The 16,499-nt window shown below is 37.7% G+C and overlaps 1 protein-coding gene across 1 annotated transcript in view; it reads left to right on the forward strand.

Annotated features, from left to right (window-relative positions):
* Window positions 1-9,409, forward strand: part of LOC137277669 (phosphatidylserine synthase 1-like) — a 63,788-nt gene extending 54,379 nt beyond the window's left edge. The window contains exons 7-13 of the mRNA XM_067809534.1: window positions 1,981-2,040; window positions 3,005-3,086; window positions 4,043-4,155; window positions 4,976-5,041; window positions 5,303-5,402; window positions 7,465-7,524; window positions 8,667-9,409. Of these exons, the coding sequence (XP_067665635.1) occupies window positions 1,981-2,040; window positions 3,005-3,086; window positions 4,043-4,155; window positions 4,976-5,041; window positions 5,303-5,402; window positions 7,465-7,524; window positions 8,667-8,834 (649 nt within the window). The 3' untranslated portion in view covers window positions 8,835-9,409. The remainder of the gene's footprint in view (window positions 1-1,980; window positions 2,041-3,004; window positions 3,087-4,042; window positions 4,156-4,975; window positions 5,042-5,302; window positions 5,403-7,464; window positions 7,525-8,666) is intronic.
* The last annotated feature ends 7,090 nt before the right edge of the window (window positions 9,410-16,499 follow it).

Below are 16,499 nucleotides of genomic sequence, written 5' to 3' on the forward strand. Positions count from 1 at the left end.
GCATCAAACCCAACCCCCTCTCTCATCCTATAACTGCTGGCTTGATGCTGTTGTGACAGGACTTGCTAAGCATAGACAGTAACTGGGGGATGTGTAAAATCTGTATGGTGCAGCTGGAACAGGAATATTGATCTTCAAAGTGTTACCATGTGCATTAGAAACCTACAGCAACAGTTCATCCAGTTCTCCATGTCTGCGTGTAAGGAGGACTGAGTGAAAGAGGGATCTGGAGCCTGACCTTGATTGCTTGATTGTTCATTACTGGTGCTAGGAGATATGACATCTTAGTAGACTTCAGTTCCCAGTTGGACTGTTGTTGAATGGCAGGATCACCACCCGCTAAGGGGCAGGATCACCACCCACTAGGGGCAGGATCACCGCCCACTAAGGGGCAGGATCACCGCCCGCTAAGAGGGGCTGAGTGAAAGAAGGATCTGGAGTCTGACCTTGATTTCCTGATTGTTCATTACCTGGAGATATGACACCTTAGCAGACTTCACTTCCCAGTTGGACTTGTTGAATCACCACCCCATGTCTGTAGTTGTGGCTGTATTGATGGCTGTCTAAGTACCTAGCCACTGAGTGGGCTGGCTAGGGAGGCATCTTCTTTGACCTGTGATAAAAATAACAGTCAGAACATTAAATATTTGTGTACATAAAAAGTGGATGGGGAACACAGCTATCTCAAAGCCTGACAATTGGGGAACAGTGAATTCTCCACCCCACCACTCCACCTCCCCATCACCCCATTGCCCAACCACCCTGTCCCTAAGCCCACAAAACATAAGGGTCAGTCTCTGTCACTAAATAATGCTACTGGTAGGTATACACCTACCAAATGGCGTGTGTATTTTTTGTACCTTGATACCAGGGATCATTGCTCACAATAATCACTAGATCATCCAGATTTAATTATAGAGTATTTCTGATGCATAAATAACAAACAATGTCACTCTCATTATTACTCTTTCAGAGCCAGACTGAAGGTCTGAAATAACCAAATAAGAAAAACTCATTTAGCTTTCAATTGTCTTGTCTGGTTACTCAGTCATGTGGAGATACTGACAGAAACATGTGTCTGTTCTGCCTCATACAGAGTGAGGTAGGCATTAGTTGTCATGATCGTCAATAATTAATCCAGGTAGCACTAATCAGTAGCTGACACTAATTGAAACAAACTCATTAAGAGACAGAAAACCAACCACGATTGTCTCTTGGGAGTATATCAGAGCGTGTTGAGTGCAAAAGATATGGTTACATATATATGTATATTTATGCATATGCACTCATGTATTGATATGTATTGAGGTTTTAGATCAATTATGTTCTTGATAACTTGTGATATGGGATTATAGTAGTAGAGCTGCTCATCATATCGTGGCTTTCTTGACTTATGTCGTGTCAGAAACCAGCATTGGTGATGTTGAATACCCGTTTATTCAGGATGGTAGGGTAGCCTAATGTTTAAAGTGTTTGCACGTCATACTCAAGATATGGGTTCGATTCCCCAAATGGTCACAGTGTGCAAAGTCCATTTCTGGTGTTCGCCATCGTGATATTGCTGAAAGTGACGTAAAACCATGCTCACTCACTCACTCCATTTAACTCATAATATACAAAGGGAACCTAAGTGCAGTATTCCTTCATATTTTCTCAAATCTCCGCCCACAGTGCAGTACTGGGCTGGTGAGGAAACATGGAAGGGAATAAAAAACAAGTGTATTTCTTCTGATAACTTATTTGTCTCAACTGATATATCCTGTCAAGTTGCTTGATTGGAACTGAATCAGATACAACATTAGAGACAGGGGATGGTATTTTATCAAACACGTTTTCACTGCCAAGTTCAGGGTTTTCTGCACCTATATGTTTTTGCATTAAAAAACGAAATAATGCAAAAATCCATGGGACAGTCCTCATCGTTATTAATACTGCCACATCTAATTGCCACTTGAATATATATCATCTCCAATGTTTCAGGGATATCCACTCCACCACAGGGAAGCTGGGGCGGGCAGTGCTGCAGTTCACACCTGCCAGGTCGGTACATACATGTTGTCAACACTCAACTAACATTTGTCTCATCAACGATCTGTCCTGACAGTAGTAGTCAACAATTTGTACAGCCATAAATCTATGAAACCTATCATATGGGTTGAGTCATGTTCAGTGCAGTGTTTGACACCAACAACATACACGTAGTAGCAGTAGCAACAGCAGCACCAGCAGCAGTTGTTGTTGGCGGTGGTGATAGTAGTAGCAGTAGCAACAGTGTTAGTGGCAGCAGCAGCAACAGTAGCAGCAGTAGTCATAGTAGCAGCAGCAGCAGCAACTGTAGTAGTAGCAGCAGCAACAGTAGTAGTAGCAGCAGGAACAGTAGTAGTAGCAGCAGTAGTCATAGTAGCAGCAGCAGCAGCAACTGTAGTAGTAGCAGCAGCAACAGTAGTAGTAGCAGCAGGAACAGTAGTAGTAGTTGTAGTAGTAGTAGAAGTAGTAGACGAAGAAGAAGAAGAAAACACAGCAGTTCTAAACCAGTGATGAGGCTGTCAATGATACCAGTTAAAATCAAAATCATAAGAATCATAAAAACATTTAAAGTGCCTGCACTTGCACTGGATAACCCCTGTGGATATCAGGCTAAACTGAAGTGCATGCAATATGTTCACAGAACATTGATAACTGTTTATCATTTTAAGGGACATTTATCACTGTTTTCACAATTTTAATCTTTAAACTTTCAGACATCAATAGTAAACAGAATGGGTTCTCATTATAACACTGAAAATTGACATTTCAGTGACCCAAACTTTCCAGTATGTAAAATCTAAGTGTGCTAGAGTTGTCTCCCATGAAGAAATTGTTTTATGTATGCCATGTTTTCAATGAGAAGTGTTGGTGAAGATGAACTTGTATGTACTGGCAATAGGTCATAGCATGAACAATGTAAGATCTGGGCATGTAGTGGGAGAGTTATTGGGGATATATTGTACATATCATGTTCCAGCTGGACCCATGTCCGATGGCTGGACCCCAACTCCACATACATGAGAGTAATTGCTGTGTGGATCCTCATCGTCTTCTGGCAGGTAATGTAAAGTGAAATGTCCTTGTGGTGAGATCCACAAAGTGAACAGAGTGTCATGAAGTTGTTAGTCTTTGTTAAAATGAACCCATGAAGATCCACGTTAGAAATGATCATCAGTGGAGACTCATAGGATTGGGTGGTCAGACTCGCTGAGGTGGTTGACACATGTCACAATATGCCACTTGCACAGATCGATGCTCATGCTGTTGATCACTGGATCGTCTGGTCTGCTTCCATTAAGATGGAATATTGCTGTGTGGAGCATTAAACTAAACCCTTTCATTCACTTTGTTAGAGGGTAGGAGAGTCACAATAGCAATCAGCACCGATCACTATGTGGAACAGCACCTTAGTTTGCTTGTAGTCATGTCTCAATGAATTATCACTCATACGTTTCTGTTACAGTTGCTATTGCCTAAGTGAAATGATTACTTCGTGGTTGTCAGATATGGATAACTTGGATCACTGATTGAATCATACCTCGATGAATTGTTGCTGATATGTCTCTGTTCAAGTATCAGAATTGTCATCGCTTACCCCTGTGATTGCTTTTATGAACAACACTTTTTTTTAATCTGATCTATGCTTTTCGATTCCTCACATGGGTACAATGTGTGAATCCCATCTCTGGTGTTCACGTTGTGATATTGTTTGTATATTGCTAAAAGCAGGATAAAATTTTACTCACTTACTCATCTATGCTCATGTGCAAGTATCTCATTTCTTACTTGTAGAAAAGCTTATGCTTTTGAAAACTACTCTTCTTCAACAGTTGTAGTTTCATATAGCTAAATATAAAACTCATATCCAGAAAGTTACTTATATCAACTTATGGTTATTTATGATTAATGGGGGTTGTGCATATATAGCACAGATGCAGCAAAATATACTGGATACTGTGTGTAAGGTACACAAGGTATGAAGTATGGATAATCAAGTTTGATAATTCTATTTCAGATCTCCGAACTAAACACATTTTTCCTGAAGAATATATTTTGGGTACCTTCGTCACATATAATCAATGTTATTCGACTAGCATTGATTTGTGCTATATCAGCACCTTCCATTAGGTGAGTCATCTAACCAGGCACCAGACCACATTTATCCAATGTTATATAATTAAAGTATCATTGAACCCTTATATCTGGCACTTATCCATCAAATATCCAATATATAATTTAGCAACGAAACATGCACTGATCAAGATTATTGTACCTCCTGTTGAGACACACAGGCTAGTATGTTGTTTAAACTGCAGGTTTACAAGTCAGGAAACTGCATCAGTTGTTTATGCAGACATAAAGACTTTTTTTAAAGAATTTTTTGCAGATTTCTGGGAATATTGTTTCATTATGAATTTTTTTTTCTATTATTTTTGTTTGTGTGTGTTTTGCTCTTTTCATGTCTGTTGATGACTTGATCTAACAAACGTAGCAATAAGAAGGCATACTTTCTAAAGTTCATTTGATTATCAGCCATTTCCAGACGTTATCGATAATCCCTATGGCAAGCAAGATCAATGGTTTAGTGGATCATTTAAATGGTGATTGTTTTCAATAGGCTTTGAGGCCTACTTTTATAATTTGTAAGGTAATCAGTATATTTTAAGGTCAGATTCAGAAATGGGAATAATTTTGAATATTGTTTGGCTGATTTTGAAGAAAACAAATGTTCCATGATTTTAAATAATAGCAGAATGGAAAATCTCAGACCATCTATAGTTAATAGGATTTGACTTTCATTCTGAAGATTGCTAACTCCAAGTGGTAACTTGGATTCATGTAAATTGTGGAAACTTGGATCTTTTATCAAGACATATGTAAATAAAATTGGCTTGTTAGTGTGATAGATAATTATTGGAGATGTAACTTTGATTGTTTCTTTATACAGGCAATATTATGTATACGTAACGGACACACGGTGTAAGCGGGTTGGTACTCAGTGCTGGATCTACTGGTAGGTCTACCCTAACAACTGTCAATGATAATAATAATAAAATCATTGTGTCATGTGACAGATACCAAATAACTCATGATAAGGATTTTTTTTGTATCTATGGTCAGCCCTATGTGTGGAATGTCAGCTAAAATTCCCAATTTAGAATAATTATATTTCCCCAATGCTGTTGTTATTGTTCATGTAACTGATGTTATGAGCGAGTGAGTGAGGATAGTTTAGGAGGAGGTATGTGGTTTATGGGGAATGTTTCTGTTTCAGTGCGGTGACATTAACAGAAGCTATTGTGTGTGTGAAGTTCGGAGCTGACTTGTTTAAACAGACAGACTACTTGTATGTTATAACTTGGCTCTCAGTGCAGGTGAGTCTGTGTGGTTATACTGGTAATATAATGTCTTCTATCAATGTTGAACCTTTGTTGTCAACTTCCCCTATACAGATACATCTATTAGAGGTAAGCCTGTGAAGATCTGTGTTCACATTAGTCTTCAGCAACCCGTGCTTCTCGTAAGAGGCAACTAAAGGCATTGGGTTGTCAGGTTGTCATTGTATCCCAGTTGCGTAGACTGATGCTTATGTCGTTGATAACTGGGTTGTTTGGTCAAGACAAGATTATTTACAGACTGCCGCCATATAGCTGGAATGTTGGTGAGTGCCATGTTAAGCAACAAACATATTAGAAGAGCAGGATTAATGTATGAGGCTGTAGGATTCAAAGGAGAGACAACCAAAAAATCCTCGACTCAATTCAGCCTTTATTACTTTGTGAACAGTTCTTGGTGTTCAGTTATATTGACCATGACAAATTGCTTGAATGTCCTTCAGATACTTGTTTAACAGCTTATTAGACGTTGAATAGATGTACACTTGTGTCCTAGCTGAAGGGTGCAAGCTTAAACAAATAGAAACATAATAACAAGTAATTTGCAGAAACTGCAACATTTTAAATTTAAAGAAAATATATTCAAGCCTTTTCTCAGGTTTTTATCATCAAAAAGGACGAGTGCACTAAATCTTAGAAATTCTCTCAAAAGTTTTACTGACATTACTTTAGGTACTTGGACACTGTATTTAGGTTATATTAACAACATTATTAGTATGCTTACAAATTTATATATGTGCCCATAAACCCCACATAAAGCTGAAAATTCTTCTCCCACAAAAACATGCGTGACTAGCAGTAGCCACGATTGTTATGACTAGATAACTGGTCCAAAACCGGATATGACATAAAACATAGATTATCACACTGAAATAATAAATTTACACCCAAAACATATTTTGAGATGAAAATATAGCATGGATTCACATTAACCAAGCCAAACAATATCTGAGATAGCAAAATAACACCATAACCTACCTACTAACACCAGAGAAAATACTGGAGCAAATTACCAAATGAAGCACTCATAAAATGACTTCATCCACTTCATATGACAATTGATTTGCATTTTGAGATCTCAACTCAAATGCTACTTTCAGTACAGCTGAGCTAAAACCCAGTTCTCTTTGTTCTTCTTCAAACATAATTAAAGCAGGGCTCCTGATATTTTTTCAAGCAATTGGGTATTTACTCCCATGTCTGTTTATGTATGAGTAATTGTATGTTTTGAGGAGTAACTAGCAATATTTGTACTCCCACTAGTTTAAAGAATTGAGTACTTTTACACAGAGTTTCTTATCCTTATTGGGTAATTAACACTACTAAATACATAAATACAAATGCTTCTCAATAGGCCTAAGTTTTCAGTAATTCTCGTAATGCCAAATAGTTGGATGCCATTTTCAAACCCTCAACATGGAAGTCACGTGGCTACTACAATAAACTCCGGAGAGTGACTATGGCCAGTATATGTATATACAATCATCACTTAACATTTGCTAATGTTGTTACAGAGTTTGGACACCACAAAAAGCCTATCATACGCAAGCCAGTTTAGTTCATTGAGTAAAGTACGCTCAGTATTATAGATCTATTGGGTTTTAGGTGAATCCTATGAGTTGTTTGTACTCCTGTATTTGTAATTAATATAAATGTGATTTTTATTGAGTAAAATATGCGCCTTATCTTGAGATCTTTTAAAGCATTATGTGTTAATAAAAATGTTCATTTCCTTTTTATTATTTGCATGTTAAAATTTTTATCAGCTGACAAATACCATTTCCACACACAACCATAGTGGGGATTTCTTCATCTTAAAACTATTCTTTATTTCTAACATAGTGGGGATTTCTTCATCTTAAAACTATTCTTTATTTCTAACAAAAATATTATGGTTGATAATTTGATAAAATATGGCTTAACATTTTCACTGGAGGTACACTATATGACTGTACTGAAACATATACTAAAACTAGAGACTAGAGACTACCTAGCATTAGAAGTACACATGGATGCCCTTCACTTTCTCCCTTGTTTCCAGATGGCCAGCAGCTTCATATGTATATTTGGGTGTGTCGTGTGGGGCAAGAACAAATGGAAGGTGAGTTCATCATCTCATGTATTCAGCAGAGGATATGCTGGTATACAATACGTGATGGCAGGGGTTCAGGAATATGTTGAAAAGCCACTTGCCACAGGGCGAGTGACTTCAAGTAAGTAGCCTGTCCTGACTAATATTCCACTTGTCCCAATTTTATGACACAAAGCGTGATGTTAATGTTTACTGGACTATTTATCGAAGAGTAGTAATTTCACTCTCTACTAGCTCTATTTTATTATCATTGGGAACTTTAATAGCTTCAATATGAGCAGATATGAAATTAAATCCAAGGTTATTTGCAGTTTGAAACCATAAGCAGAAATTATCTAGTAGTCCATGGACAAGTGAGATAACATTATTTGATTGCCTGAAATGAAAACTGACTTGTCACAGGCATCGGACGATGGGATTGTTTAACCCCTGGATGGTTAAAGGTGTATTAAGAAACACTTGTTCTTTAATTGAAATGAGATGTGGCTTCAAAACTAAATACAGACAAGTGTAAGTTCTAGATGCCTGTATATGGGATTGTAGAATGACTTGGTTAGAAACATAAAATAAGCCAGACTGTGCATTTCTGGAGTGTTGTGACTGGACATCATTTTTACTGATCACTGATTCCCAAACATATAAGTATTCAGTCTGAAGCTATTTTGGTTAAGAATATGTTTCAATCTAAAAGTGAAGGAACAAATTTTAGGGATGATCAACTTCTTTATTTTCACAATGGCGACGTTTCGGTGTGGATTCTTATACCGTTTTCAAGCATCCGTACCGTAACATCACCATTGTGAAAATAAAGAAGTTGATCATCCATAAACTTTGTTCCTTCACCTTTAGCTCAGCAACTTCCAAAAATGCCTCTAAAACAGTTTATATATCAATCTGTTTCAAGAGCCACACATGATCCAGTAATCTGAGATGGTGTATTTCATTATAGAGTTATTTCCCTTTGGCGTACCAGGAATTGAGAAATCCTCTGTTCCAGATGAGCCTTGCTCATTGGTTTCCCTAAAGTGGTAGGAATGTCTTGAGACCTGCATCATTTTTGGCTTTTCCTCCCAGATGAAGATAACATGCTACAGTGTAAGTAAAACAATGTTCTAATCAACACTAAACCAAACTCCATCTCAATGTTTCAGACTGCAGAAGAACATGCCCCAATCAAGCGTGCTCCTCAAAATGCATCCACCAATGGTAAACGTAATGGCAAGGATCTCTCCAACCCCCTACAGAAGGAAACAAATAAAGCCAATGGGTACAAACTCCGTAACAGGCACCAAAAACACATAGCTAATGGTGGTCTGTGATAGGCGTTGGTTTTGTTTGTGGCACCAAGCATTTTTAGTTATTCATACCAAAGACAGTTTTTGTTGTACCAAATTATTGTCCTTTCAAAACCTGTCATTTCTTTTTCTACTGTGACTGTTGTTTTCTCAATCACATGTCCTGAGCTGTAAGGCTGAATGGGGTACATGATGATACATTACACCTCATACTGATAAGTTCAGTTGAAGTATTCCATTATCAAGAGGAACTCTTTTAATGTTTTAATTTTTTTTTATTATTATTATTATTATTATTTATATGTTTTCCTGCATTTTTAATTTTGAAAATGAGAATGAAAAAATGGTGTGTGTAAGTGAAAATCCAAACATCGGTCTATGATAATAGTAATTTTATGACTCATGGACATTCTGTCACAAGGTAATGTTTCAAATTCATACCTTTTCGCATGTCCTTGTGTTGTATTGTTTCATATCAATACCTCATGATACAATACTCATTAAGGTGCACAAACTGAACCACCAATGATGAAGTGCCAGTGGTGAAGAGCTGTTCAAGATATAATGATGCAGATTTGGTTCTCAGTTTGTACTAGAAATATGATTAAAATGTTAAATGATTATCCTAATGATTACTGTTTTATCAGCTGTATTATGCCAGTGGACTTTGATCACCAGCCTGTAAGTCTTGCACCACTAGGCAAGAGGTCATGTATTAAATATGCTATCATATGTCTAAACATAGTGTTCAAGGTCATCTCAAATCTGCATCTAACTCTTGCACTATGAGCAAATGATGATATAGGAAGGCTGGGAGATATATATGCTTATCTAACTTTTTTATTGTTTGATTAAAATTGCTTTTCAACAAATATACATTTTCTCTAAAGCTATGATATTTCTCATTGGTACATTTTGTATTTTCCCCTCACTCATTCAAGAGAGTAATACTCAAGTTTGTAAGAAGTTCTTCCTACTTTGTTTAGTAAAGAGAAGCTATAGGTTTTGCAGGATCAATGATCAAGCAATTTCCAAATCTGTAATATACTAGTATAAGTGAAGAAGGTATGAATTTCATCCAAAACCACTACCTGTAGAGAGACTACCTCGCCATTGTGTTGTGTACGATCAATTCAGAATCACATTGTAATCACTTTTTGGCAAAGGTGAAAAGGGTTATACATTTTCGGGAATGTTAAACCTGCAATATGAAAGATCTTTAGTTAATCAAAACCATACAATTAATCATTCTGATGGTTATCTGTATTTTGTCCTGATTGTTAGGCCAACAGTTCATTCTGAGCACATGTTACTGTACTCCAGTAGTCATGTTTCTCATTATACTGCAGCTGACAGCCATACATTTTCCCCCATTTGTGTTTCATGCGTAAGTGCTGATCAAACACTAGTTTCATTTGTGTTATTTAGTTAATATTTGTAAAAATTGCTTCTCCTTCATGTTGTCATTTCATGTTTAGTTACCCATTTCCTGTTTTTTAATTTAAAACACTTTATAACTATTTATTTGGATTGAGGGAGATGCTTGTGGTAGACACTCATTTGTAATTGAGAGAGTGAGTACTTCATGTACAAATTAAACCCGTGATCTTAGCAAAAGCAGCTTTTTTGTTCCTGCATCTCGTGAATCATTTATGAACAATAGTTTTCTAGTTGTAGTCAGCAGTAAGAATACTAGTATATTCTTGCAGAGTCTTAAACCTTTCCTACCTAGGTGCATTATGGGACCAAACGTAAATATATTTGGAAGAGAATCAAAATATTTGACCACAATGTAACTGCAGGCCTGTGTAGGTTAGTTGTGTGTGGTATAGATGGGTGATGATGTTCTCACCGATTTGATCTATGATGACTGAGTAGAAAGTTGTGTGGTGTGTTCGTGCCGTCAGTGTCTCCCTTTTACACCGTACCTGCCAAATTACATACGTTTACATTCATGTTTATATTTAACTTATTCACTGTTTCAAGTGTTGTGTATGATTTCATTGCCTGGGGATTTGTGATTCATGTGTCCATAAGTTAGTGTTTTATGTTACTTTTAGCAATATTCCATCAATATCACGATTGGGATCCAGCTTCACACAGTGTACCCCTATGGGACATCTAGCAGGGGTCTTCAGGGTGATGATGACCGCTTTAGCCACTAGTCTACCAAACTGCCCCAAAAACATTACAGAATGGGATGATATGTGTCAACTCATATGTGGCTTAAAGTGGATCTGCACTATATGTTGCCTCTTGTGAAGGTTTGGACATTGTGAACCTTACACTGGTGATGCTGGTGTTAGTGCTAGCCTGCTGAGACCCATACTGTGGTGAAAAATGGACACTCCACTCACAGAACACTCACCGAGTACATCAACATCCATTACCACTGTTCATATTTTTTGTTGGTTTGCTGCAGAAAGAGATCGTCATCAGATGCCCTGCCTATTTTGTCACTGAGACATGGTGTAGTAGTTCTTGTCATTGTTGCGCTGTTTTGACCGAGCAATTGATTTGCATCTGAAGGTTAAGTCATGCATTCATTTTGAGAATCAAAATGTATGATGTAAATCAAACTTTCTGCCAGTTTGCCTGAGCCAAGTTCCTGTTTGAGTGTTTTTGAGAAAGGTAGATAGCTTTCTGTGGTGTTTGTAGGGGTTTGAATCCTCATGTAGTGTTATTATCAGCTGTGGATTAAGAGATAAGTTGCCTCGGGTCAAGAAGCTGGTGAAAACCATAGAATATGAACTAGTGTGAAATGTTACACAATGCTTGAAACAGTTTGAAATGTGTGCCATGTTAGCTCTCCTTGATCTTTCCTGTAAATAGCATACGTCATGTTCAGTGAGAGAAAATTTGTCGACTGTTGAGAAAAATCATGATTCTTGACAATTTATTAGGGGATGAAATTCTTTCAGCAAATGTCTCATGTACATGTTACATCCTCTACCAATAATATTGAAGAATTATTAATCATCTATCACAACTTACTTGTCACATGAGGATTGATATAGTGCATGGGGATGAAAAAATCCCGCTGATCTACAGAATTCAGTGATCAAGGGTCACCTTTGTGATAGTGATATACATGTGCATTGTATAATCCCTGAAACCCAGGCTTACTCTCAGTGTTTCTTAAAGAAAAGGGATGATCTGTTCAAAGGGTGTTTCTCGTTTATAAAACACGATCATTCTTATCCCTGTATAATGTCTCTGATGGCCATTACAGTGTGTAACGTATAGATCTGTATGTAGTCCATGCTCAGTGATGCAGCATATTGTTGTCGCCAGGAGGTGTAACTACATGTATGTGTACAAGCACAGCTGATATTACTGTCTCTTAATCAGATGTTGAGTGTATTAGTGTAGTGTCAACATTCACAGGTCTAGAGGTCTTAGAACGTACATATATTCTGGTTTGAGTAATTCAGCTCTCTCTTGTGTTTTCTCTTTATCATGTGCATGTAACCCAGACTAGAATATATGTGATGATTCAGATTAACAACAACTGAAGTTATTTTAATCAAGCATTTCTAAATGGACAATTTTTTAAAATGATCTTTGGGGGTTATCTCCCTTTATCTGAATGAATACTTTGAATCTGGCCTTATCATACCAGTCCAAGCTACAAATGTCTCTGTTCTTCATCCTTTGTTTTCCCTCCATTTTGAAGCAACTCTGTGTGATATGATTTACAGACTGCCACCATCTAGGTGGAATATTGCTGAATGTGGCGTAAAGCTAAGCTCACTCACTTTGTGATATACCTACTACTTTTCAAAGTGGTATTGGCATTAACTTTAACTCACTCAGTCACTCAGCCGTGCTACATGCTTCACAGTCCTCTGTTTTAGTGAATGTTGACAGTACAGAAACAAGCACTGCTAGGTAGTATAAGTGTATCTAGTCATGTATTGGGACTCTGTGTCTGTTATTGCCCATATTTTCATAGAATTGTAGTTTTTAATCCTTATGTTTTATTGCATGTTTGTGAGATATGGCATGATGTTTCTCTGATAACACATCTGTTACCAGTATACTTATGGATCTTATAAAACGGCTGTTCATATTGCTAAACAAGCTTAGGAACGCAAGACTGAACTACTGAACCTTGTAATGTCTGATTCATACTCTCTAGCATCAAAAGTTTTGCAGGTTCAGGTGTGTGGCAAGTTGATTTGGGGTGGGATCATGTGAACATTTACTCCATGTATTCAGGGTATGAAACCCCCAATAAGTTCAGCCAGATAACAGGGCAGGTTAGATGTAAACCTTTTGCCAGCCCTGACCAAAAATTGCCTGCGCTCTAAAAAATACTAACATATGTATACATATCTAAATTTAATCGGGCATTGGGCAGGTGACTTTGAGAATTCGGCAGTGTGTTGAAAATAACCCATCCCTGGTGGTTGGGCAGGCAGGTACAGTGGAAGCTGTGCATTCACCGGGCTTGAAGAAATGATCCTATTTACAAAATATGCTGGATTGCAGAGTTGATGATAAATGTACCAGCCACCGGTGGCACTGAGATTTTGTGCCGATGTTGACAACTTCCTGGATTGGACAGATGCTGGTTATGACAGCTTCCACTGTATTTCGAACGCTGATGTACTCTGTATCACAGCTTCCTTTAAAATACAAGTTAATTCTTGCCGTTGCATGCATAACGACTACTGTTGTCCAACAAGTAGTTCATGGTACTCAGTGGTGTTCCTTAAGTTTGTTTATCAGTACACAGTGTTTAATTAACCAGAATCATGCATTTAACATGTACAAAACATCAGTTGTGTTTCTGTGTCATTTCAATGATGTTGCTCAGTGTTAAGACAATCATGTAATATTTTGTGAACAACATTTGTGCAATGGTATCTGATTTCCTTCTGACGTTCTAGATGCTGTTTTATCATTCCATAATCTCAACTACATTACATGTATTCATGGTAACATTCATGTGACTCTGATTTCTTCACTGTGTGATGACATAGATGTCATGAAGTCATGTTAAAGTGAAATTCACGTTCACTGTTTATTATTTTCAGAAAAAAGACAGTCAAAACTTAAAGCTGCTGCTTTGGGTGTTGTTCCAGTGTCCATCAGTGCTAACGGTTGCTGTCAGCTGCTTGTGTGAGCTTCATCTTGTCATTGTTACCATTGTCTGCTTGTCTTGGTGCCAGGCACAGCCACCTTCATTGTGATGATACCGGAAATCATGTACCATGTCACATGTTGTAAACTGAGCCAATCACTGAATCAATCAACACATTCACATCAGGGGAGACAATCACATTGACCAGTTATATACTGCTTTCATTGTGAGGACACCGGAAATCATGTACCATGTCACATGTTGTAAACTGAGCCAATCACTGAATCAATCAACACATTCACGTCAGGGGAGACAATCACATTGACCAGTTATATACTGCTTTCATTGTGAGGACACCGGAAATCATGTACCATGTCACATGTTGTAAACTGAGCCAATCACTGAATCAATCAACACATTCACATCAGGGGAGACAATCACATTGACCAGTTATATACTGCTTTCATTGTGATGATACCGGAAATCATGTACCATGTCACATGTTGTAAACTGAGCCAATCACTGAATCAATCAACACATTCACGTCAGGGGAGACAATCACATTGACCAGTTATATACTGCTTTCATTGTGATGATACCGGAAATCATGTACCATGTCACATGTTGTAAACTGAGCCAATCATATCGCTCAACACATTCAGATCAACCAAGCATGTACTGTAAATATCTGTGTGGGTACTCATTAAGACCTTTTTCACAATAGATGCAGTGTTTGAAATTCAGATAAATTCCATCCAGAGCTCATACCACCTTTTCATTAACCTCCATGATAGTGGCTAATCTTTCTCCCTAATTGTGGATATTCACGTCAGATAAGAAAGTTGGAAAAATACGAGTGGTTAATGTTTGCTAATTGTGAAGTTCATATCATGTGAACAAGTGGAATTTGTCCCTGTCTCATTTATATCCAGTGTTGGTGCAGCTGTCATTGCTGTTCAAACAGTGGAATTCAGGAGTTGCCTCCCTTTCTCTCGCCAACAGTTGATAGTCACTATTCAAGTAGTTTCATGGTCAATAGCTTATAATTTGTCATCAATGCTTCCAGATAGCTAACAAACTTGTGTATACACCAACAAGTAATTTAAGTGAGTGCTGTGCCTCTGTATAGCTGGAAATAGAAATGATCACTAGATTCTTGGATATCACTATAATCTATTTGTAATGCAATGACAGATTGACTGGGGTGTTATGGAAGAATTGGGTAAGCCCTAACTTATTTTGTTGTGTATAGATGCATGCTGTGTATACCACAGGCACATGTGGACCTTTAGTCTCCAAGACGAGTCAGTTGAACATTAGTATTTTTACAGAGATCATCAACTGACATGGGTTCTGAAACACGTCCATTTAGGATTACAGTTATTCATCTTACCTTAGACATTTACATCAATTACTTTATTTATCTGTGTCAGTTGATGAAATTGCAAAGGTTTTGTTATTGTAACATTTGCCAGTTATTATTGTGGTAATTTATGGGTGTGAGTGGTGAAAGTGTGACCTGCAGTTGAATTTGTTTCAGTGGTGGTGCATTGGGAGGATTTATAAAGATTGCTGTGCTACTTGATATTGCATCAGTTGGAGGATAGACTGTAGTGTGATGGAATCTTACAGGACATACTGACAGTGACTGTACTTAGTAAAGATTACAGCTTTGGGTTTCATTAGGCATCCTGTCAAATTTGTGATTGATGAAAAGTCATCATGAAATTTAAGCTGATGAAAAATTATGTATGCCCTGGCCTTGTGTCTCTTGGTCAAAAGAAATCTGGTCCCGTATTTCTTAAGAACTGGCTACATTTTGTTGTTATCCTTGCTCATTTGCAAATCTGTAAGTCGTGTTTTGGTTTCCCCAGCGGAATGTAGAAACAGTAGAGACATACAAAGCTGTGATGTATGGACTCTGATGTCAGATTCAGTTATTTGCAAGGTTTTGTGAAACAGGCCTGTTCAGGTGTGGTGTGGAGGGCATACATGCTTTTGTTGGACGGTCAGTCATGTTTGACACCGAAAGGTGTGTGGGACTTTCAATTTGTGTGTGTGTGTGTGTGAGTAGTTCATCTTAAACAGATGGTGATGTTGAAACCAAATGTGTTTGTACGCAATGTTTTAATTTCAGTTGCTTCCTTGAAACAATTCTGTTCTTAACGGTTGTTATTAGAACATGTCTTTGCTTTCGTACAGGTTATAGCAAAGCCATTCTTCCAACTTGAATGTGCCATGTTCTGGTTATAGAGTAAACTGCAATGCAGGAATTTATCCACTGTCCATTGCCCGTGGACCTTTCCAGATGGTGTCAGTTCTAGTCCTTGACCCGAATGTGAGCCCTTTGTTTGTCTACGCCTAACCTCGTCTTGAGGGTTCCAGTGTTCATGAATAGTGTTTCAAAGTAACAGGACATTGGGTCCTGTAAGTTTCAAAAGTCTGTCTGACCAACTGAAAATTCACAGGACCCACAGAATAAAAATTATACACATACTTCAGTGGTCAAGAATCTCACATCTAACATTTCTTATGGCCAGCACTGAAATTATTAACAAGTGTAAAATTTATATACAGCAAACAAATGGGGCATGTGACAA

Source organism: Haliotis asinina, chromosome 3 (genome assembly GCF_037392515.1).
Source record: "Haliotis asinina isolate JCU_RB_2024 chromosome 3, JCU_Hal_asi_v2, whole genome shotgun sequence".
Lineage (NCBI taxonomy): Eukaryota > Metazoa > Mollusca > Gastropoda > Lepetellida > Haliotidae > Haliotis > Haliotis asinina.